This window comes from Numida meleagris, chromosome 2 (assembly GCF_002078875.1).
Source record: "Numida meleagris isolate 19003 breed g44 Domestic line chromosome 2, NumMel1.0, whole genome shotgun sequence".
NCBI classification, from domain to species: domain Eukaryota; kingdom Metazoa; phylum Chordata; class Aves; order Galliformes; family Numididae; genus Numida; species Numida meleagris.
This window is the reverse complement of record NC_034410.1, coordinates 12,989,801-13,011,492: the sequence shown is the minus strand read 5'-3', so window position 1 is coordinate 13,011,492 and position 21,692 is coordinate 12,989,801. Positions and strand designations below refer to the sequence as shown.

Here is a 21,692-nt window from a genome sequence, read left to right as displayed (position 1 = left end):
GCCTATGCAATAACTCACTAAGGCTGCAGTCTCGTTTCCAAGGAGGCCCTGTAACAAGAGGGGAAAGCTTTTTTAGAAAGGCAGCAGACTTCTACATGAATAATATTGAACTCTCCCATGAAATTTCAATAGCATTAACAAATTATTTTGATAAAATACCAGCAGGCTTTGCAGATGGGTTATAGGAGAGAAAAATGTGCAAGCTCTACACCCACTCCTCCATGTTCTAAGCTCCCTTACAGTCTGTCCTGTGATCATTCTTAAACACACTAATGTCAGAGTTAATCTCATAATGGTAATACGTCCACAGCAAATTACTGCAGCAATGCAGTGAGCTCAATTAACTTTTAGATCTATTCACTATGCAGAACGAAAGGTCACTTTCTATTAAAACATCTCCCTCCCACTTCCTTATCATCCTTTGCAACTTATGGGAGTTAATATTAGAAATCCTGTCTATGCTATGTCAGGAAGAAGACAGGATGACGAAGCCAGAAAAAGACCTTATTCTTTGCGAACATAACACAGGCACTGCCCAGAGAGAACATCTGCCTTCTTTCATGAACACATCTAATTATGGCAAATTGTTAACACCTTGAAGAGGAGTTTCATACAAGGGTAAACTTTAACATATGCCATCCTCACGCGTAAAACATGCAGTACTTCATATTTTTCCAAACATATGCCCTTTTTCCTACAACAGTTTATCAAGACCTTATTTTGAAAAGGACTTCAACCTGTTTTCCATTCCTGTGGATGCATTTCTCAGTGTATGCAATTATTTGCCTGTCCAAATAATTCCATAGAAGAATCAAACTATGTAATCTGGGAACACAATCAGGAGATGAAACAGCAAGGCCTGCAAAACAGCAAACACCATTATTTCCTCACTCACAACTGCAAGCCACTGCAGTTTAGGTCTTTTGCAAAATCCTGCCTTTGGCTTATTTGGGCACCACAAGCTGCCTGTCCACGTTACAGCTTCTGCCCCTCTTCCCCTTGAGATCCCACACTAAAGTCACAGTGAATAATTTGACACTATTATTGCCATGGAAACAGCCTGATGTCATGCATGTACAGAATTATGATTGACATTCCTGCAGTATCCAACAAAAGGAGAAATGAGGGGAAGAAGGAGACAATCAGATACAGATTCAATACTAAGGGGGGAAACAAAGTATCACTGGCACTGTAAATATTGCTTTATTCGTAAATCTGCCTTTTCCCATTTTTAACTGTGCCAACATTTCTGTTCAAGACTCACACCAGAGCCCAAAATACACACTGGGTGCCATGAGGTCTTCCTGATATGGGCCTGGGTTCGGCCAGAGCCCAGTGGGTGCCCATATCCTGACACAAACTCCTTGGGGAGAGCACTCCGCACAACAGCCCAGGAAGATTTCCAACGCAGAGGCTAGTCTCAAGAATGCACTTTCTGAACATCACAGGTACGGCCTGAAATAACATGAGAGGCCAAACTGAGCATTTTTTTCCCTCTGAGGATAGTATTCAGGTGTTCAGCTGGGCTTTAAATCTTTTTTTTTTTTGCCTATGTTTATAAGTTCTCGCACAAACACACACGCAAACCATTAGGAATAACATCTGTTAAATATTTCTGAAACTTAATGTCTGCAGCAGTTCTCATAAGGGTCTACAGTCAACACCAAGACAAGAATGGAAACAGTCTTTTATTCTAAATTTCATATGTACATAGAAAGCTGTTTTACACAGTATTTGGAAATTCTGCGTAAAAGAGCTATTGTCATCCAATGTCGCCATGCTTACATTAGTAACAACTTTTAAACATGGAGTACATTATTAACAACGAAAACCATTAACAAACAGGCATAAAAGACACAGATATGTGTGCTGATATTTCACATATATTCTAGAAACAAGTTGGCGCAAAAATAAAATGTGCCAGTAAAAAAAATAGGCATTTTTAAAATCACGCAATACATGATTTTTCTTGCTTGCTTTCATTCTTTCCTTTTTGTACACAATATGCTGAGATCCATTCTCAAGCCTTTTCACATCAGGATTTGCAGGCACTTCAGCAACCCAGCTATATTTTTACAATACATGAAGTTCAGACCAACAAACATAAAAACAACTGCTGCAAAAGAAATTCTCATTTCCCATATGCACATTCAAATATTACTCACTGCTAGAGCAATCTTTTTCATTTTACTTATTTTTGGATACTGACATGTTTTCAGGATGATGTGTAACAGTTTGTCTCCACTTATGTCTCATTCATATACTTAAAGGTTTATTTTTAATGTAACATCACAATGCAACAGTACAGCATACGGAAGCACAAGGCAGTTGTCCACAAAGCTTCACAAACTGTAAAAAGAAGAAATTGTTTTCTTTTCAGTTTTTGTTTTTGTTTTTGATCCAAAGAAAAACTTCGATTTCTTTCCATCTTGCTTAATATTACATCCTAAAGCAAAGACAACTGCATATCAGATGACCATGAGATGACTTTCTCCCTAGTTGTCTTCCAAGACACAGTTGCTTTATGACCAGTTTCCTCTGGAAGTTAAGAAAAGCAGAACCCACTTGTTGGTTTGTTCTTAATTCCCCATATTTAATGAAATGATGAAATAGGCTTATCAAGGGCTTGGCTGTGACTGTATAAATAATCTCTCTCAAGTTATTTCATTTGCAATGGACTGTGTCTTATGATTATAAGGCAATTGTAACAGGATCCTCAGGATAACTGAGAGCCTAATATTGTTTTCCTCATGAGTCAGGGTAGGGCTTTTTTAATAAGCTCAGAGTGGGGAGAGAGACAAAAGAGCGCATATGTGCATAACAGGAGAGGGGTAGTTTTTCAGCTTATAGACACTTAAATATTGATCAACAAAGATTGGTAATGACTCCATCATAAAACATCTCAAGACTATGATACAGAGCAGAGCTAAGCCTTGTCCACTCAAGAGTGATTTGTAACCCCCTCTTCTGACCTGAGAGAAACAAAAAAGGACATGTCAATGCTTTCTTCAACCTCAAATTCATTAATTTTATGCCACAAGGCTGCATGTTGGTGTAGTAAATCACTGCAAAGTAAAACACATTACAACAAATCCTAGTAATAAGCCATTGACAACCACAGGACTGGGCTACAGGACTTGGCAAGCAGGGGTGGTGTTGCTCACTTCTGCTATGATTGTCAAATGGTGGAAAATCCTTCCATGAAGTTAACACTTGAGACAGAACAGCAAAGACATAAGGGCCACCAACTCTTTGCCCGTATTGTTAAAGGCACTGAAACAGACAATAGATATATTCCTTAGTACCATCAGTTTAAAAAGTTTTCAAAATATAAGTCTTTATATGAAAATGTTCCTTATTGCATGATGAATAGATCTTCATTTTCTTCACCTCAGGAATAAAATGGTCTTCCCTTTTCTGGTGTTTGTAATCTGTTCAGCCTGGCAACCTGAGATGGTGAAGGTGGCACATCTTGCCTGAAAGGACCTTTTGGTGGGGTATAATTAGGGTCCTGAATTTTCTTATATGAGTCATAGTTGCTAGGCCCTTCAGAAGAAGTTTTTTTTTTCAGTTGTTGTTCTTTCCGTCTCTGCTCTTGACGGAGCAGTTCTTGCGTTTCTAGCATCACCCTGGCATTGAAGCCATGTCCCCCCATGTAGCCGTTTCTCGATCCCTGGTAGCTGGAATATCTGGGATTATCCTTTGCAGTCTGGAACCCTTCACCTGGGGAATAGCTCTGCTCCCAGGAGTCTTGAGAAACAGAACTGGCATTTTTTCTGCTTTGCCTGAAAAAAATGAAGGAAGAAGTTTTTAAGACAATTGTTCTGGTTTTCCATTTAATATTACTGAGAACAATACTGGGAAAGAAGGGTGCTTCTGAAATGCTAGCAGGCATCCCCAACTATAACATGCTTGAGAAGCCATGTTCTCTTCTGCCCCAAAGAGGTATCTTGTCTCTTTTGCTGGGAGAACCTTTCCTATAGGGTTAAGCTACGTTTCTGGGCCTCTCTAGTAGGAATATGTTCTGAATACTGATACAGTGCCACAATGATCATAAACTGACTGAGAAAAACTTGCAACAATTTAGTTGCTGACTAGGAAAGACCACATACAATGCTGTGCTTCCTAAGAAACCGGATAAAATCCAGCACTTGTAGTCACTCATGAAAGATTTGAATCTAGACTCGTACTTGATTGAGAATGCAAGAGGCAAACCTTTAAAACATTTACTTTAACACTGCACAAGTCAGAAGATAAAGCACATTATTGATAGGTAGATACAGAGATGAGATTTTCTTCCAGTTCCAGAAGGAAGGAATTTTATGCTGTCACAACTGTTGTCCAGTTTGCTATAGCTTCCATAAAAGTAAAGGCAGATATAAGCTTTCTTGCTCTTTTTTTTTTTTTTTTTGGCTCCATTGAGCAGATAAATAAATCAAAAGTACATAGGAATTACAATTTTTTCTCTTTTTTCACAATAAATCACTGCATTATTTTGAAGACAGATTATGGTTTTGAAATAGCTTTAATTCACTATCAAGCTGCTAGATGCTTTTATGAATTTAAAATAGGACTGGTGATGATAAAGTAAAACAATTTTGTGCTGCAGCAAAAAAAGATACCCACTCTGAGATTAACCTTAGTGTATGAGAATCAAGCAGTACAATAAAATATATTGCAATATTAATCAATAAGAAAATCATTCAGTAGCGTAAATATGGCTTGTTTCTTCATGTCAGCACACACGACTCAATGTGGTCTCTTCCAATGAATAAGCAGTGTAGAGACAGGAGACCTGCAGAATTTCACTACCATTTGTAAAAGTAACAATGTTTGTGGGTATTTTTGCAGTTTTCCTTCCATGCACTTAACTTGAAAATGACCGTATCCACTTTTTTTAGTAATGTATTTTGAGACCTCTAGATGAAAACTTATTCAGGATGAATGCGAGTTATTACCGCATAAATTATATCATAATGTAAATTCTTATGCAAATTTTTATAGCTGTTCTTGGTGTTCAAATATCCAACTCTGCCAAAGAAACAATGTTTTTGAGCCATGTTTTATCACTCTCTGGAACAAGAGCAAATTGAATGAACCTCTGTAGGCTACGAAACTGTCAGGTTTCTGATCTAGAGCAAGATAAATTTTAAGTACTACAAAATTAACTTGGAGTTAAACATTGCTTTTACAGTTTCACATGGGACAAGAGGATGACTAGTTGAACTGATTTAATTTACTGTTTTCTGGTACTTGTTCAAAATTAGTTGGCCCGCTTTCATTGTCTTTCTGGGAAGATTCTTTAAAATTGACTAAAGTGCCTTCAGCACTGATGAAATAAGTGTACAAAAAAAAAAAAAAAAAAAAAAAGAGGCTTCTTGAGACTCTACAAGATGAAAAGCAACAAAGCTCCACAATGAAGCCAGAACACAAATGTTAAATATTACAAGGCTGTAGTTGCAACGTGAACCCAGAGACCTAAGTTTCAGAGTAAGAGTAAGATTTCTTTTCAGATTGGTCATTGAGTTAGTTTGTAAAGCTAAGTGTCTTGTTGTAGGAGAATTGTGGTATTCACAGCACTCAGCTTTAGCCTGAGATCCTAAAATTGTGTCTGCTCTAAGCACAGCTCAGGTACCCACAGTACTCAATCATTAAATTAAATTAAATATTAAAGTAAACATTTAAGACATTAATTTCTTAGTAACATGCATTCTTACAAGCTTGCTGGTCATTTCCCATGTTGAAAAATGCACTAAGTGAAGTTCTTGCTCCCTTGTTTCAAAACAAACATTTCTATAACCCAAAGAATAATTTTCCAAATTTAATGTAGATTAATGTTCTCCTTACAATAATTTCTACCACTAGAACTGTATTGTAACTGAATTCTAGTTTTTAAATGCTACCAGTGACTGAGCAGAACAGGAGAAGCAAGAGTAAGGAATCATAGCTTTCAAACTAAAAATAGCCCCCCCACCTAAAAACAGCACTAGCACTCATGTTTTCCCACTCAACCTATTGCTGAGTAACACAGAAAGAGAATTTCTCAGGTTAAACAACATGGCCTTTATACATGCAGTCACTTCAGAAAAAAAAAAAGGATAGAGATAGGAAGGAAAGGAAATACAAAAATTATCAAAATAACAAACCAATATTCTTTCTAAGAAAACAAAGTAACTACTTTTTCTTTTCCCACCTTCTTCCAAAAAGAACAAGAAAATTCTACACTAGAAAGTGTTATACCACGTGAAAATCAGAGAGATCTGCTTTATTTTCAAAGAAGGTGATAAGATAAGAGCCCGTGGTAAGATAACTTTGATTATGAAGCTTCTATTTGTTTCAAAATAATAGCTATGATATATTGCTAAAACACATTAAATCAAAGCAATTTGACAACCAAACTCCACAATAAAGAATTTCCCATTCAGCCATCACCATTAATATTTGAAAATGAAAAAACTATTTGCATAATACTAAACTATGATAGTTATTTAATTTAGAATACAAATTGGGTAAACTTTTAATAATTCTTATAGCTAAATAACAAGTGAAAGACATTTTACCCAACTAGCTCACTTAAAAAACCTAGGGTTTTTTTAAACACAGATTTTTTAGACAAAAAGTGTATTGTTTTTCAGAATTCCATTGCTAGTGACCGAGGAACTTAGAAGAAAAATATACACTGGAAACTTGGAGGCCACTGACATTTTTGGATAGTTTCCTCCATTCCATATTTTGTTGTTCACAGTCTTGATTCTTTTTTTTCCTTTTAATTTTTGTTCTGTATCAGCATCACAGTGAAAGAATTTCTACCCAGTAAGGCATTGTGCAACAGGAAAAAAAAGCCTGGCCTGTCAAAAGGGAACAACCCATGTCATGCTCAGAAGACTTTTGTGATTGCAGAAAATGGAACCGTATGAAACTGTCTAAATTCTGCTGGGTGCTGTGTCATCAAATCTCACTGAAATAATCTCTGAAGTAATTCTACTAAAACAAACAGTTACCACATTTTCTTATTTCACTTTTCCACACTGAATACATTCCACCTTATATCAATGCTAAACAAAACTGGCTGCACTAAGCACAACAGTTTCTTTCTACAAATGAAATTAGCTCCAGGCTCATACACAGAGCAGCTTCAGCCAGTTGCTGTACCTGGGTAACGAGCTGTACTGGCGCTGAGCTTGCTGGAAACTCTCTCTTTCTTCTTGTCGCTGCCGTTGCATTTGAACCTCTACCGATACCGAGTGTCTGCCACTCTGCGAATACGTCTTGGAGCTTGGCTACAAAATGAAAACAAAAATGTCTTAAAGAAAGCAGAAAAATACCCACAAAGGAGCTATCATTTAAATTGCTTTTGTACATACAGTCCTGTTTGTAACAACATGTGGTTCAAGGAGCTCTTTCATCAGAATTGCATTAAACTCAGATACATTGTACTGTGTTCTGTGCGACAGACTCTGTTCCTGACCTATTTATGAGGTACATGAGAAAAATACTGGTCCAGAATGGGTCCTGCTTTTGTAGTAACACTGAAATTTAAGTGAAGTCAGGAGCTACCCCAGCCATGCTAATGCTAACTTTCATACTCTACTGAGGATCTGAAGGAAGAGGGAGCAATATTCTCAATTCTCACGCTGTGCTCTCCATTAGCAGTACCATCTTACTTTGCTGTTGGCCCAGATGTACACCACTTGTTTTTTGTAGATAGGGAAACATTTTCTAGTTTGATAGGATCAAGAAGACAGATTTAGCAAGTCTCCTGTGGGACATGGGGAATCCTGTGCCTCAGAGAACGATTTAGATAACATCTTAATACGGCGACAATTTGAAACTTTGGGGCCAATGCCAAGACCACATGAAAATGGATGGCCTTTCTGGGAATACACAACAGTACTAGACAAGACCTGGCAGAATGGCTCAATTTAAACTTGAGATTATGAAAAAGTTTGCCTTCGTAAAGTTTTCACTTTTCATTCTCTGTTACTATGTTATCCATATTTTGTGATTTCAAGTTGCAAAGTAGGGTGCCACAGAAGTGTTTATCTAATCACTGGTCAGGGAGCACAATCACTTGTGTCAGACCTGCTTTTCTTAAAGCTTTTCTTGCTTTCTGCTCTGTGTGTTCTTTCACAATGAACATCTCTTTTGTTTTGAGTTGGTTCTATTTTTTATTTTTGCTATTATAATTTCAACAGCTGAAAGATATCATAGTGGCTGACAAATATCTGAAAGATAAAAGGGTTTTCAAATTCTCCTTACCCCAAAGACAAGTTTTAGAAACCAGAAAGTTGTCATTCATGACATAAACTCCTTTGTCTTACTATAGAGTCAAGTACTTGCAGGTAGCCAAAACCACAACAAATCTGAAGCAAGCATGCAACTTTTAGAAACTCTATCTTCAATAACAATACACTTCAGACAGAACATCACTCTCAGCTCAGAAGTACAATTTAGGGAACAACTGCTTTTCCCATTAGATGAAGATTATTGTGTATCAGAATGTGAACGCATAAACTATGAGTAACTTACTTTAGAGGATCCTTGATACACCACTGTTGTGTACTTCAGAACAGATTTACTCAGAAAAAGCCTCAGCAAAGCAGTACTTCTAATGAAAAATGCTTTAGGAATGGTATGATGAGGCAACAAGTTCAGAAAACAGAATTGTGTCAGCCCTGTGGGAAATTTTCTGAGATGAATACGCTGTACATATGTATGTTCAAACCAACAACTCCCATGGAGGTTTCCTACTATATTAAATAAGGGAAACCCATATGGAACAATGTTTCAGTTATTGCATATGTCAACATTTCTAACTTTTTGACTTTATCGAGAGTCTTCCGACATTTGGTATTTTATTGAAGGGCTTGGCTTATGGAAGCAAGTGATTGCCTGAAAATTACCAGATTTATTTGTGAATTCTTTACAGTGTGGTTATAAGCAGCTTACAGAGAACCACAGGGAAACTTAGAAGTTCCCATCTCATCTCCTCCATAAGGAATAAAAGCATTTAAACTAAGATTTTAGAGCCAATCTTCTCATTGCGCAGTTTCTACTTTACCAATGTTGGAAGACTGCAGACAGCTGGAAAGCTACAACAATGTCAGATGTGACAAAATGGTGACCACAAGCAAGATAAAATTGGAATTGCTTCTTTATTTGAAAACAGTTTCACTTGTTTCAGTTCACTGTAAATATAGAATGAAATAATTTTATAGACAGGGAATGGTTAAATTATCAAACAGGTGGAGCTAGAATTGAACAGCTTCTTGATTGAACAAGAGTCAACAAGACACTAGGATGCATAATCTAGAAAGCATGAATGCAGGTACCCATATATATAGGCGTGCATGCATGTGCTAAGAGCTAAGGTTGTCAGAAAAGCTTCTACTAAGGTAACAAAGGCTTTGAAAGAACTATTAGAGTGTGAATGGACAAAGATCAAACCTTAGCTTCAAGGAGTTTTTGTTTTAACGCACGCAGGAACCGATGGTTCAACAGAAGCAGGGCAGCCACCTGCCTGCCTCTGTAGCACCTGTCCAGAATTACTTGCTCTGAGGAGACAAGCGTGTACTCTCAGCTGCTAACAAAGGATGTCACCTAATGGACAAGTTTTATGACTTAATGGGTCTAAATGCAAGAATCTAAAATCAATTACCTGCTTTTCTGAAGGTACAAGTACCTGTGTGCCCTGTTAAAGTAAGCGGTCTTGCAATACTTAACATGAAAAGTAGGATACTTAGTGAGAGTCCTGTCTAGACGTTGTCAATAGCTGCAGTATGCTGCCTAAAAACACTCCTTCTTGTACATAATCACGTTCCATAACAGCGTATATACACATGGACAGGTACATTCAATCATCTTATTGATGGAAAGGCATTTCTTTAAAAACTTTTCATTAAAAACCTCAGTGATATCATAGTGAATCCCCTTAATTATGGTTAAGATGATATAAGGACTTAACATACTCTTTCTGGACCCTTAACTTGTTTAGAAAAATGCAGCTCCCTGTGCAGTGATTTACCTTTTTAATATGCTTTCGATTAAAGTATGTGAACAGAAAGTACTTATGTAATCTTAAAATCCAATGAGTATGTTTAAAAATATATACATAAACAGTGTCCAGTGTTACAGTATAGAAACTAACATGCATACCTCATTTATGTCAGAAAAAAATTAAGGTAATTAAAAATAAGTTGAGCTATTTACGGATCTTTCAATAGCAACAAAATACATGTATAAGGAACACAACACAATACATTTAGCATTGAAATGAACTGGGTAACACAAGGCTAAGTACAATTATAACAACCTGAAATCATCCAACAAACCTGGCAACAGCTCTGTCTTCACAGTACAGATTGATAAGAACTCTGGCCTTGTTTGCAATGAGATGTACGACAAGCATTGACCTTTTAAATCAGGATGCGGTCAAGGCCACAATAACAACCAAGGCTGCATTATACAAATAAATGTATGTTTGTGTCTTCCACAATACATTTAAGGGGCAATGATAGTTATTGCATTCAGCATTGTTAAACAGTGCTCCGCTTGTAAAACTGTGTTTTGAGATACATGACATTTGATAGCTCTCTTCTCAAACAGACGTGAATTTAGAACTAGGATTGTGAAGTTAGACATTTCTAAAGATTTCTCCTTTTTTCCAAATAACATTTTTTGCATTTCAAATAGAATGTACCCATGGGTCATGTTGCACTGACCGCTCTCAGCAGTAAAGGACAGCATGTTTTAGGACTAAAGGTCACTCCTCCCTTTTCTAGTTAAACTTGAGGCTGCCCACACAGTGTCTTTACCCACAGAGTGGCATTTCTGCCCACAGAAATCTGCCTGCCCCCAGGATAGGCAGGGATCAGAGTTACAGAAAGGAGACCATACGGCCAATCCAGGTAACTACATTTTGTGGGAGATCCACTAGTCCAGGTGACACAAGATTCACCAGTTTAAATGGCTTCTATTTCACGGACTGCTGTCATAGAGTGAAAGTGGGAGAAATGCTTACTCAAATTCATAAAACTTCTTTATGTTGATAAAAATGTAGTTAATACAGAGATGAACAAGACCTTTTGCATTTTGCTAGTTATTTAATAAATAAATAAATAATTCACTGTCTAATATTGAAATATATTTGCTATTTTTTTTTCAGATTAAGCTCTGTTTTTAACTAAGGAATTTAAAGTTCACATGGGAAGTCTGTAAACATGAAGCCCCCCAAATGCCTTAGGTTCTTATGGTTCAGCACTAGTTAGAAATAGATAAGATGAAATGATCTTCCCTGCTTTATGTATGTGGGCTTGCCACAGATGATAAACAATCCAGCAGTTGTATATCAAAGTTTAGAATAATAAAAAAACATTCCATGGCTATGATGGCTGTCCTGGAAAACTATTTTTAATTTCATCTTTTTGTTTATGTTGCTATGGTGAACAGAACATACAGCAACATTTCTTTTAAAAATTGCCAAAAGGTGTGTATTAAGCACCATACAATAAGAAAATCCCATCCCTTTGAGCATCTTTCTTTGGTGTATATGTAGGAAGCTGAATGCCATGGTATGGGACTAAGATTTCCATTCTGCGTAATAGCAGCTGCAGAAAGAAAATCTTCAGTATGGTAGAAACAAACCACTCAGACAGCCTTGACATTCTGCCTGGGTTATTTACATGCACTGCATGCCTGCAAGCTATAAAATACGTTTGTTTACAAAATGAAATTTTATAATTTCTTTTTTTCACACTTTCTATCCTCATTTTTATGTTTCACATAAATAATAGATTGAAACCAGTGGGGAAAAAATAATTTAAAATAGATATGACATTTTAGAGCTAAAATCTAAAGCTGGGCAAAGGATACATGGTATTTCATGAAACCTTCCCAACTCTGACAAAGCATGGATATAAATTACTCAACTGAGGAGAAACTAACTACGGAGATGATGCAAGTTAGGTTTCCTTTCCGAAACAGACTAGACTAGGAGAAACAGCATCTTAACTCTTAGCCTTTGTCCACAGTAATGTTCCATTGGATATTATCAAATATCTTAATAACATTTCCTGAAAGAGACTCTTGAAACGTATTCATAGCAAAAAGAAGTAACATACTGATTTTCTTTCTCATTAATGTGTTGAGTAATTCTTCTTTGGAATTTACAGCCTTATATACACCTTGCAATAGTCATTTTAAAGATAGTCTGTTATTTGTTTTTCATAGGAAAAAAGTGGAAGTTATAGTGATAAAAATCAGGGTTTTGTTTTTCTAAACCAATTTTATATTATTTAGAATTCATTATGGCTTTGAATAGGTTAAGGACATGAATACAGGGATAAAAACAAGTAGATAGGGATAGAAAAAAGTACCACAAACAGATTAAAAAAACAACATTTTTTTCTCTAAGTTTGGCTTAGCCACGAATTCTATAGACCAAGAAACAGAAAAACCAAGCATAGTCCCTAGATTTCTGTGTTATTAAGACAGCTGGAGTATTTTCTCTGTGAAAATCATGCAGTTATTTACCTTTCACAACTTTGTGCACATAATTAAAGCTATACTCCAACAAGTAACGTTTGCTATTTATTTTGACTCAGTTAGCTGTTACCTTTAGAATAAAAATATCTTTTTATTTGACTCCTAAATATTTAAAGTGGAGTTTGTTCAGCAGCTCTCTTGCTACCAATTTTCTTCTACCATCCAAATAGATATGAGATGACTGAAGAAGAATGTATCTGTGAATGGAAGTTGTCACTTTCTATTTCTAGCACTGAATTTTGTATTAAAGATGAAGAACTAGAACACCAACTTTTGTCTCTCCAGAGTCTTTGTGTTTTTCTCATAGTCAGTGCATTTCTACAGGCACGACTGGCAAGCACTTGTAGTGTTTTCAACTGATTAAATATGGTATATGATTTTTTAATTGGAGTGTTCAGTCCCATGACACTTAGTGATACAATGGCATGTTTTTGGAGATCTGTAATTAAAATGTGACTAGACAAAAATAAAAGATGTGGAATGCCATACAATCAAACTCCCCTAACTCCAGGACTGATGCGCGCAAAGCTAAATCTCGGCAAACCCAATACAACCCAGGAAAACAAGCAGACAAACAACAACAGAAACCAAAACCAAAAAACCCCACAGAGACTCAGCGTTGGTCCTGAGCAGAAAAATCAACTCCAGAAGAATCCAGCATTGGTATAACAATTTGTCATAGCAACAGCGAGGACTGTAAAATCAGCAGCCATACTGTGACTCCGTGTAGTTCTGTATGCCCAGGTACACATTTCTGCCAACCTGACTGGAACGTACACCAGCAGGACTAAAATGGATTAATCATACTTGATTTTGTTTTCCATTTTTTCCCTGTAGAACATCAGACATAAAGCCTTGCCCTTGTATGTCTTCTTGTACCATTTTTGATACACAAAAAAAAGCATGTAAGAGGAAAAAAATAGAGAAGCCTGAGAAAGTTCTCTTAAAATAAACAAAAAGCTTTTCCATAAAGCTTTGAGCGCTGTCTCAACTGCAGAACTGCTGGGTTCCAGAGATGCCTCGATGCTGTGGCAGTTAGTTAGTTATTAAACTTTAACAGCATGTCATTCAGATGGCCTTGAGCAGAAACACCATGCCATCAACAGACATGTCCTCTCTTTCCAGCACTATCACTCTTTGTGTCTGTTCAGCTGCCTGATGCTGTATGAGTGCTTGTAGGCAGTCAAGTGTTTTGTTTACAGGCAGGGCAAATACAGCAGGCCAGAAGTCCAGCTCTGCCATGTTGCTCATCTACAGATAAACAGCCTTCACCTGATGGGAGCAGCCAGCAGCAGCTGGGGCTAAGCACTGGTCTCTGCCACCAGCACCGCTCAGGGCCAGTGTGATGTAGTGCTCCATAGTGCAGAGATCTGCCTCCAGACTCTATGTATTTGTCACAGGTAACCAGGCTGCTGTGTCACAAGCCATTAATAGCCCGGGATGGATTGGAGTTGGTGACGTTCACAGGATCATTTTGATAATATATTAGCAGGTTCCTGAGCTATTGAGCTCCTCTGAATATCCTTAAAGCTGCCAGATTTCCGTCAGCACCCATTACTTACATTGCAAACTTTATGTTCATTTACACTTCCTTAAAGTAACCAATAGTCCGACATCACATCAACACTCTGTTCCCTATCCTCAATCCTCCCATCATCTTATTAATGAGAAATGCAAACTACTGATCACCTCATAGCACATACTTCTCAATGGGTGAAAGACTGTTTTTTTTCCTCTCTCCCTTATCCAAACCAGGTCAGAGTTGGCTAATGTCATGCGGCTCGGAGGCATCTCTGGATGCAAAGCCCTTTGTCTGTGTAGGCTGCACAAGCCTTCTTCCCGGGTGAAAGCATACTTTTCAACAAAGGCCTGTGTACAGGTGCATGTCTCACTGCTACAGTTTGTAACCAACAGTTTGCAGATGGAGAAAACTGAAGGGAGGCTGATAAATGAATAAGTATTTTCCTGCATATTTATTATAAACTGCTTTTGCATTGTTTTGTGTCACCGGCATTTAATAATACATCTGGATCTGTTTTGAGAGAGTGTCTTAACAAAGTCTGTCATCTTAAACTAATATGTTAAAGTAATAGACTCTCCTTAAGAGAGAGGGTTATGGTTCCTTAACACTGAAATGACTGTGAACGGTTGAAATGGATGAGATCACTCTTTTATCCTTTCCAAGCATTATGATCTTGAAAGCCTGGAGTACATGATGGAAAAATATTATAATTCAAAAATACTCTGGGCCAATTTTTTTTAAAGTACGTATCTAAAATAAAACATTGGGTCACTTAAGTACTTAACATCAGCTCCTACAAAAGCAACAACGAGCTTCAGAATTAATATTAATGCATTAAGCCAAATTAGTCACTTTGAGCTCATTTGCATGATCTGTAGAAGGGGAGTAAACAGAGAGATCCCATTTGTTTGAATAAGAGAAAAGGTCAATGTTCTGACCCACAATTTAGGAAATTATTCCATTCCTAAGGTAATCAGCCTGTCATCCAAATAATTCCCTCCTCACTCATTACAAGAAACTATAATAAAAGCCAAGTTGCCTGTCTAAAGTTGCTATGGCATTTAGATATACAACAATTTGGCCCATGACCTTCAGTAGTTAAGTTCCCAAGTCTCCAAGAGTGCAAGTTTTTCTCATAGACAGTTTTCCCAAGAATACAGCTCAAATCTCTCATTTGGAAACTAAGCTGCAGTAGATTTGTATAATATATAATGGAAAGTACTTCCTACACCCAGCCCCTTTCTTCCAAAAACTGCTACGCTACAACTGAGATGAGCTATCACATCATATTCACAGCATCAAATCAAAAACATCTGGTCTTTAAAGAAATGTTTATTTTATTGATTCAATTTCAGAGAGTATTAGAGGTTTTCTAACATGGGAAACAAGAAGCCTATATCCTTATACAGTATTTGAGGTCACTTAGGGACACATTCACCTTTGTTCCTCTCCATGCTGTGTGTTAAAAATACCACAGCTTTCAACTGGTGAGTTTAAGATGGACAAGGACACAAAGACAGGACAGAGGTCAAAAAATCTCCAATATCCACCACAACAGCAAATAGAGATGACATACGTGTGACGACATTACCTAGGTTGTTCTCCGTGACTTCAGACACAGAGACGTTGATCTCGGGATGTTTCCACCTCTGTCTCATGTGCACTGTAATGCTAAGGAGCTATAACACATCACCTATACTCCTTTTGGAGATGTGGGAAATTCTACTGCTGTTATGACATAACCTTTTTCCTTTGAGAATGTGAGCAAATGGTTCACTGTCTTTACTGCTGATTTTTTAAAAACAAATACATACAATAAAGTACTTATCCCACATTTAAAGAATCTTCATTTAGGATATGTAATTGATTAAAAGGCATCAGTGATTCATCCAATTATGTAAAACAAGATAAGCACATGGATTTACATAATTGTATCACTTTGCTAGATCAGATTGAACAGGATTTAAATGATCATTTTAGGATGTATATTTCAAGACAGATCTATCTCAGCTAATATCAGTGGCAAAGGGACACTATTATGAAGCACAGCATAATGCATTTCTCTTCTTTTTCACTGTGAAAATACATACTTCTTCCTCTTATATGAGGAAAAGAACTAACCATGAAGATGTTGCTTCAGAGAAAATACTATGTACAAGGTTACATGATCTCTTTAAATTATTTAACATTAGTGTGTGCTTCATTTTGATTTTCTTGGAAAATTTCAGTCATTTATATTGGCTTTGAGGCAAAAAAATCCAAGTAGAAACTCAGAGTCTAGAGTTTAAACACAGAGCAAATTATGCTACATGTACAGAGAACAGATTGTTGAAGAAGTTTAAAAATGAAACAAACATCAATGAAGCATGAATGTGGCCAGCAGAAAGAAGGCTGGAGGCAGGCAACCTTGGCTCCGTCCTGCCTTGCTCCTTACCAGGGCAGGGAGAGTGGAGGTTGGTGCAAGTTTCCAGACTGGACAGACTGTGTATACACTTACCCATGGCTGCTCAAAGCTGTAAGTACGTCTCCTGTCTTCCACATCCTCATCCTGTTTTGCCTGCTGAAACTCTTGTCTCAGGCGCTGTATCCGGTCATGATTGTTAGGAGTTGATCTGTTGCTAAAAGAAGGAGGATGGAAATGATCAGTATACTTAGGAACTGCCATCTGTGACTGCAATTTCTTTGCAAGGCACCACTGCTACAGTACAGGAGTACAGACTTAAAAATAATTTCCAAGCACTCAATATAAAGACATTTAGACTTTTATAATGATTAATGTTGTTTGATTAATGAACTTCAGATAGTGTAACAATCGATAAATGAGGCAATTTCTAAAAATCACCAGAAGTTACTGGCATATGTTACTCCTACAAATGAAGAGGAATACATGTTATTGTCAGCTTTAACACTGAGGAATACTAAAAAAAAAGTCCTAATGATCCTGTTACTGAATAAACATGAATGATTCTTCTCCCCTATCAATAAACGGTAGGACTATCACATCTTTATTCACATCAAATCATTACAATGTCTGAAGGTCCTACCTATACAAAATTTGATTATTCTCTCCAATCGATAAGAGCCTGTCATCCCTTAGCTCTGTTTTTAACAAGTCTTTCAAGCAGATCAGCCTGAAAGCATCATTGTGCCAATGGGCCACTGAAAAGCCATGCGAAGGAACACGTTCAGTGGCAGAGCAGCAGCTGGCTCCCAATCTGCAGACACTGGAGTGCTGGGGAGGGCTCAGCCCCAGGGTTACCCTTATGGAGAAGTGCATGTAAAATGGAAAAGAATCTTTAGCTCTTCGAAATCATAAATTTTTTCATAATGCCTATTTCAGGTAATCATTTCTCCATAGCTCAGGCTTATGTGAAATCGTGGTGAAATACACACAGGAACAGCTTATTTCATGAGGCAAAGTGGATATTTATTAATCTCATTGCCATTTTTCCATCTGTGCAGCTCCCATCTGACCTCTACAATCCCCACCATATTTCAAACGTTAATGTGGGAATCACAGGACGTCTGACAAACAAATAATGTTATATCAAGACTAAGCAGAAACATTTTAATCTCTTGTTATTGTCTTTTTAAGCCCTGCATTTTACTGTTTATTTCAAAAAAGCTGATGAGGAATGTTCAGCTATTATGTTGTTTCAAAGGAGAAATCTACAGGGATGCAGTGGAAAACAATTCCACAGATTCCCGTTCTTGGACACAGGGTATAATAAAACACAGTGAACTTATATCCCAAGTTTTCTCTCATATGAGAAGAGACACTTCTGGAGTCCATCTGTGACTACTTTCTGCATCTGTCACGACTGGTAGGTGCAGTAGACTGGAGGCTATAGATTGTTTGAGACGTTGCCTCCCATTCTTTTCAGTGCCATTAAAAGGAGCTTATCATTGCTTGGTTAGCCAAACAGAAAAATTAGCACGGTTCTAGCAAAAAAAGAATTTTTAAAAGAGGTTTTCTTGTGTTTTTTGTTGTTGTTGTTGTTTTTTGTTTGTTTTTTTTTATTTTTCTCTACGAAACAAAAGACAAAGAAAAGGATGGGTAGGTCAATTCTACATGCAGACTGCCATTTTGAAAAGTACAGCTAAAAGAAATCTTTGTTCAGAACAGGTGCAAATAAGACATTATGACATTTTCAAAATTTCCCTGTCATTTCAGGTGCATTGCTAATTCTATTTCCTTAATTCAACTTAATTTTGTGGAACAGCTTATCTCTTTTAGCAGTTTTACATTATGTAAATTCATTTCTTATTGTCAAATTCTGCCCAGCTTTTCTATATAAGAATTTGTTTTTACCGTTGTGCTGCTATACACAGCACTTCTTAAAATGCAATCACCACAATCCAATGTAAAACATGCAAAAAACCTGCTGGTTTTAAAACTGGCATTGTTAATCTAACATATGAGTAGTTCAATACATTATAAACAGACAATCTTTTCTACAAACTAAACTGCATTTTAAATTAACTATTAGCATTTGAGGTGTAAGAACATATCTGAAGGGGAAATACCCTCGGACTTCGGTGTGAAATTACTAGCAAAGCACTGCACATAGACACCTTCAGGCTGATCAGTCTTCTTCAACCACATTTATTTCAAACTCTAAGGAATCACAATGCAAATGTGACACTTGAGTAGCTAGTGATTTCCAGGCAAAGAAAAAATTGGAAGGAAAACCCCCAAAAAGTAGTGAATGAGAACCTGTGCATGATGAGGAACAGACATATTGTATCAGCTCCTAAAAGGGTTATTGGAAGGTTATTACAGATTTGAGGACTTCTGCACATTTTGTGATTGTTACTGATGAAAGAAATTATAACAGAGAAAGCAAGAATAGCAAGTAAATGCATAGTGTTCATGCTATGAAGCTAAAATGTGTATCTCCTCCAGTTAAGGGAATGCATGAATTTAACACCCTCTACACACTGGAGACACAGAACAACAAAAAGACAAGGAGGATCCTGGGATTTATGATTAATTATGATGAACTTAAGAACAACTTACTTTAATGATGGAAAAAAAAGCCAAGTAGACTTAAGAAATTTGAAGTTATTCAAAGTTACTGAAAGGCTTGATAATAGAAGATAAATCTTTTAATAATAGTTCCATTTTATCACAAAAGCAAGGGACATGACCCAAATTTAGAAAATTGCAAAAGAAGTGAATAATAAAAGAGGACTATTTCACAGAAAAGAAAGAGCTAAATTAAAGGACAAAACCACTTCAGTATCTACTCAAATTTCTGTGTGATCAAAAAGTCTGAAACAACGAAAATGAGGTCAAATGAGCAGTCTTATAAAAATAAAAAAAGATTTTAAACATTTTCATTTAGAAGAGGAAAAGGGAAAAAGAAAGCTGCGAGGGGCTAAGTTAACTTTAAGAAAAAAAAAAACATTAGTTAAGGGCTTAGACTCTAGCTCAGGTTGGCTTCCTTTCATTTCCACTTTCCTCTCAACTATGTCCTCCATTCTCTTGGTTAAACTATTCACCTGTCCTATCCTTCTCACCAGTGAAGGCTAGCATATCTCCATTCTGGCCTGCCATACTGGCTTCTATTTCTTTCCATGTCTCTCCTTATCCAATTACCTTTAACAGGTTTTTTGCTATGTCTTCTCTGTCTCCTAGTGCAACTTCCAAGGTCTTCTCCACTCATTCAAACACTAGGCAACACTTACCCACTTTAAAAAGGAGGGAAATGCAATAATCATAATTATAATAAGAAGTAGGCACATAAAAAAGTGAAATCTTAGCTTTGTTCCTTTTAAGATTCTGATGTTCTGTTTGATCTATAGCTCTTTAGGTAAGCCTTATCACTGCCCCTTGGGAGAAATTTAAAAAATTTTTATCCACCATGTAGAGTCCTCAGACGATCAAAGGCAAATTGAATTTTGATTTGTCAGATGAAGAGGCAAAGAATGACAGGGTTGTATCAACAAACAGACTACTATGATGCAGGTGTTCCCAGTGCTTATATTCCCTTTTGACTTTTGCAGATGTATGGTGCAACTCCTCAAAAGTTTAACTAAATGACCATGTTTTGTTTGAGTTTTTCATTCAAGGAGTACTGCGTCCAGATGTGGAGTCCTCAGTACAGGAGAGACATAGACCTGTTGGAGCGTGTCCAGAGAAGTGCCACAAAAATGATCCACGGAATGAACACCTCCCCTGTGAGGACAGGCTGAGAGAGCTGGGGCTGTGCCCCCTGGAGAAGAGAAGGTTTCGAGGTGACCTGTTAGTGGCCTGTCAGTATCTAAAAGGGAGCTACAAGAAAGAAGGGGACAGACTCTCTAGCAGGGTCTGTGGTGATAGAACAAGGGGAAATGGCTTCAAGCTCAGGGAGGGTAGATTTAGGTTAGATATAAGGAAAAAATCTTTCGCTGTGAGGGTGGTGAGGCACTGGAACAGGTTACCTAGTGTTAGGGTTGATGCCCCATCCCTGGAGACTTTCAAGGTGAGGCTGGATCAGGCCCTGGGCAACCCGAGCTAGGTGTGGTGTCCCTGTTCATTGCAGGGGAGTTGGACTAAATGACCTTCAGAGGGCCCTTCCAAATCAGGATTCTATGATTCCATGATTCAAATGAACTGAAAATCTGAAGGCAAAACTGCCTCAAAGAATTCAGGACTACTAGTGGGAAGGAAGGAGGATAACTTGAAATCTATCCAAAGTTTCTTAAAGATTTGACCTTTGGTAAATTTAAACGTTTCAACAAAACTGGAATTACAACTTTCTACAGTAACCTCAGCTTGCCTAATCAGTACTTCAGCTATGAGACCTCCCCTATGCCTACTTAATAACTGGATGCCTGTGAACTTTCAGAAGACAATTAGCACTTCCTAGCATCAGATATAAGCTATGTTTTTATTTCAAAGTGCTCTCAATAGAAGTTCCTAAAAGAAATGAAAACCAAGGAAAGGCTTTTAGGGTCAAAATAGCTTGGGTTGCGAAGCGGCCAGATGTCCTTGGATCACCTCTGTGCCCAGCATCCCATTGACTTCTGTCTGCACATGCCACGTTTTACAAGCAGCTACTTTGTGAGCACTGTTTTAAAACACACAACCACCAGCACAGGTTAAAAATGCAACTGTAAGCAAGGATTAGATAGCCAGGGGCTGTCACGTATTTCCAGAAACAAGCAGCCATAGCAATGACCACCAGAGTCTCAGATCATTAAGCAATGTCTCAGTGTGATGTCATGCACTGATGTACAGAGTTGTAATGCTTTCAAAACAGACAGATTTTCAGTGTGATATAGTAGATACAAACATGCTACTGAACAGAGATGACTAAAGCTTTGGAAAAAAAATTATTGGCCTGAAAAAGCATGGAAAAGGGTCTTAACAATATCACCAGGCAGTTGCAACATGACTAGAATAACCAAAAGGTTGGTAAACAAACTGTTCTTTACACCTTGAAATCTTCTAACACAGATTTGTACTGTCAGGGACTCTCTGGTCTGATGGGCTGCTTAGATCCCTGGATAGCTGTTATAAAACACAGATGGGTCCTTATTTACTTCAGGCTGGTAAACAAGAATCACCTATTTGTATAAAATACATTTATTTCTGTTTGGACAGATTACTTACTATTCACTTCATACTAAAAATCAAGAG

The 21,692-nt window shown here is 37.3% G+C and overlaps 1 protein-coding gene across 1 annotated transcript in view; it reads right to left on the bottom strand.

Moving 5' to 3' along the window:
- The window catches only part of PARD3 (par-3 family cell polarity regulator), a 435,432-nt gene continuing 415,992 nt past the window's right edge, over positions 2,253–21,692 (bottom strand). Inside the window, exons 24-26 of the mRNA XM_021389241.1 lie at positions 16,563–16,683; positions 7,153–7,280; positions 2,253–3,785 (exon numbers count right to left, since the gene is read on the bottom strand). Of these exons, the coding sequence (XP_021244916.1) occupies positions 3,392–3,785; positions 7,153–7,280; positions 16,563–16,683 (643 nt within the window). The 3' untranslated portion in view covers positions 2,253–3,391. The remainder of the gene's footprint in view (positions 3,786–7,152; positions 7,281–16,562; positions 16,684–21,692) is intronic.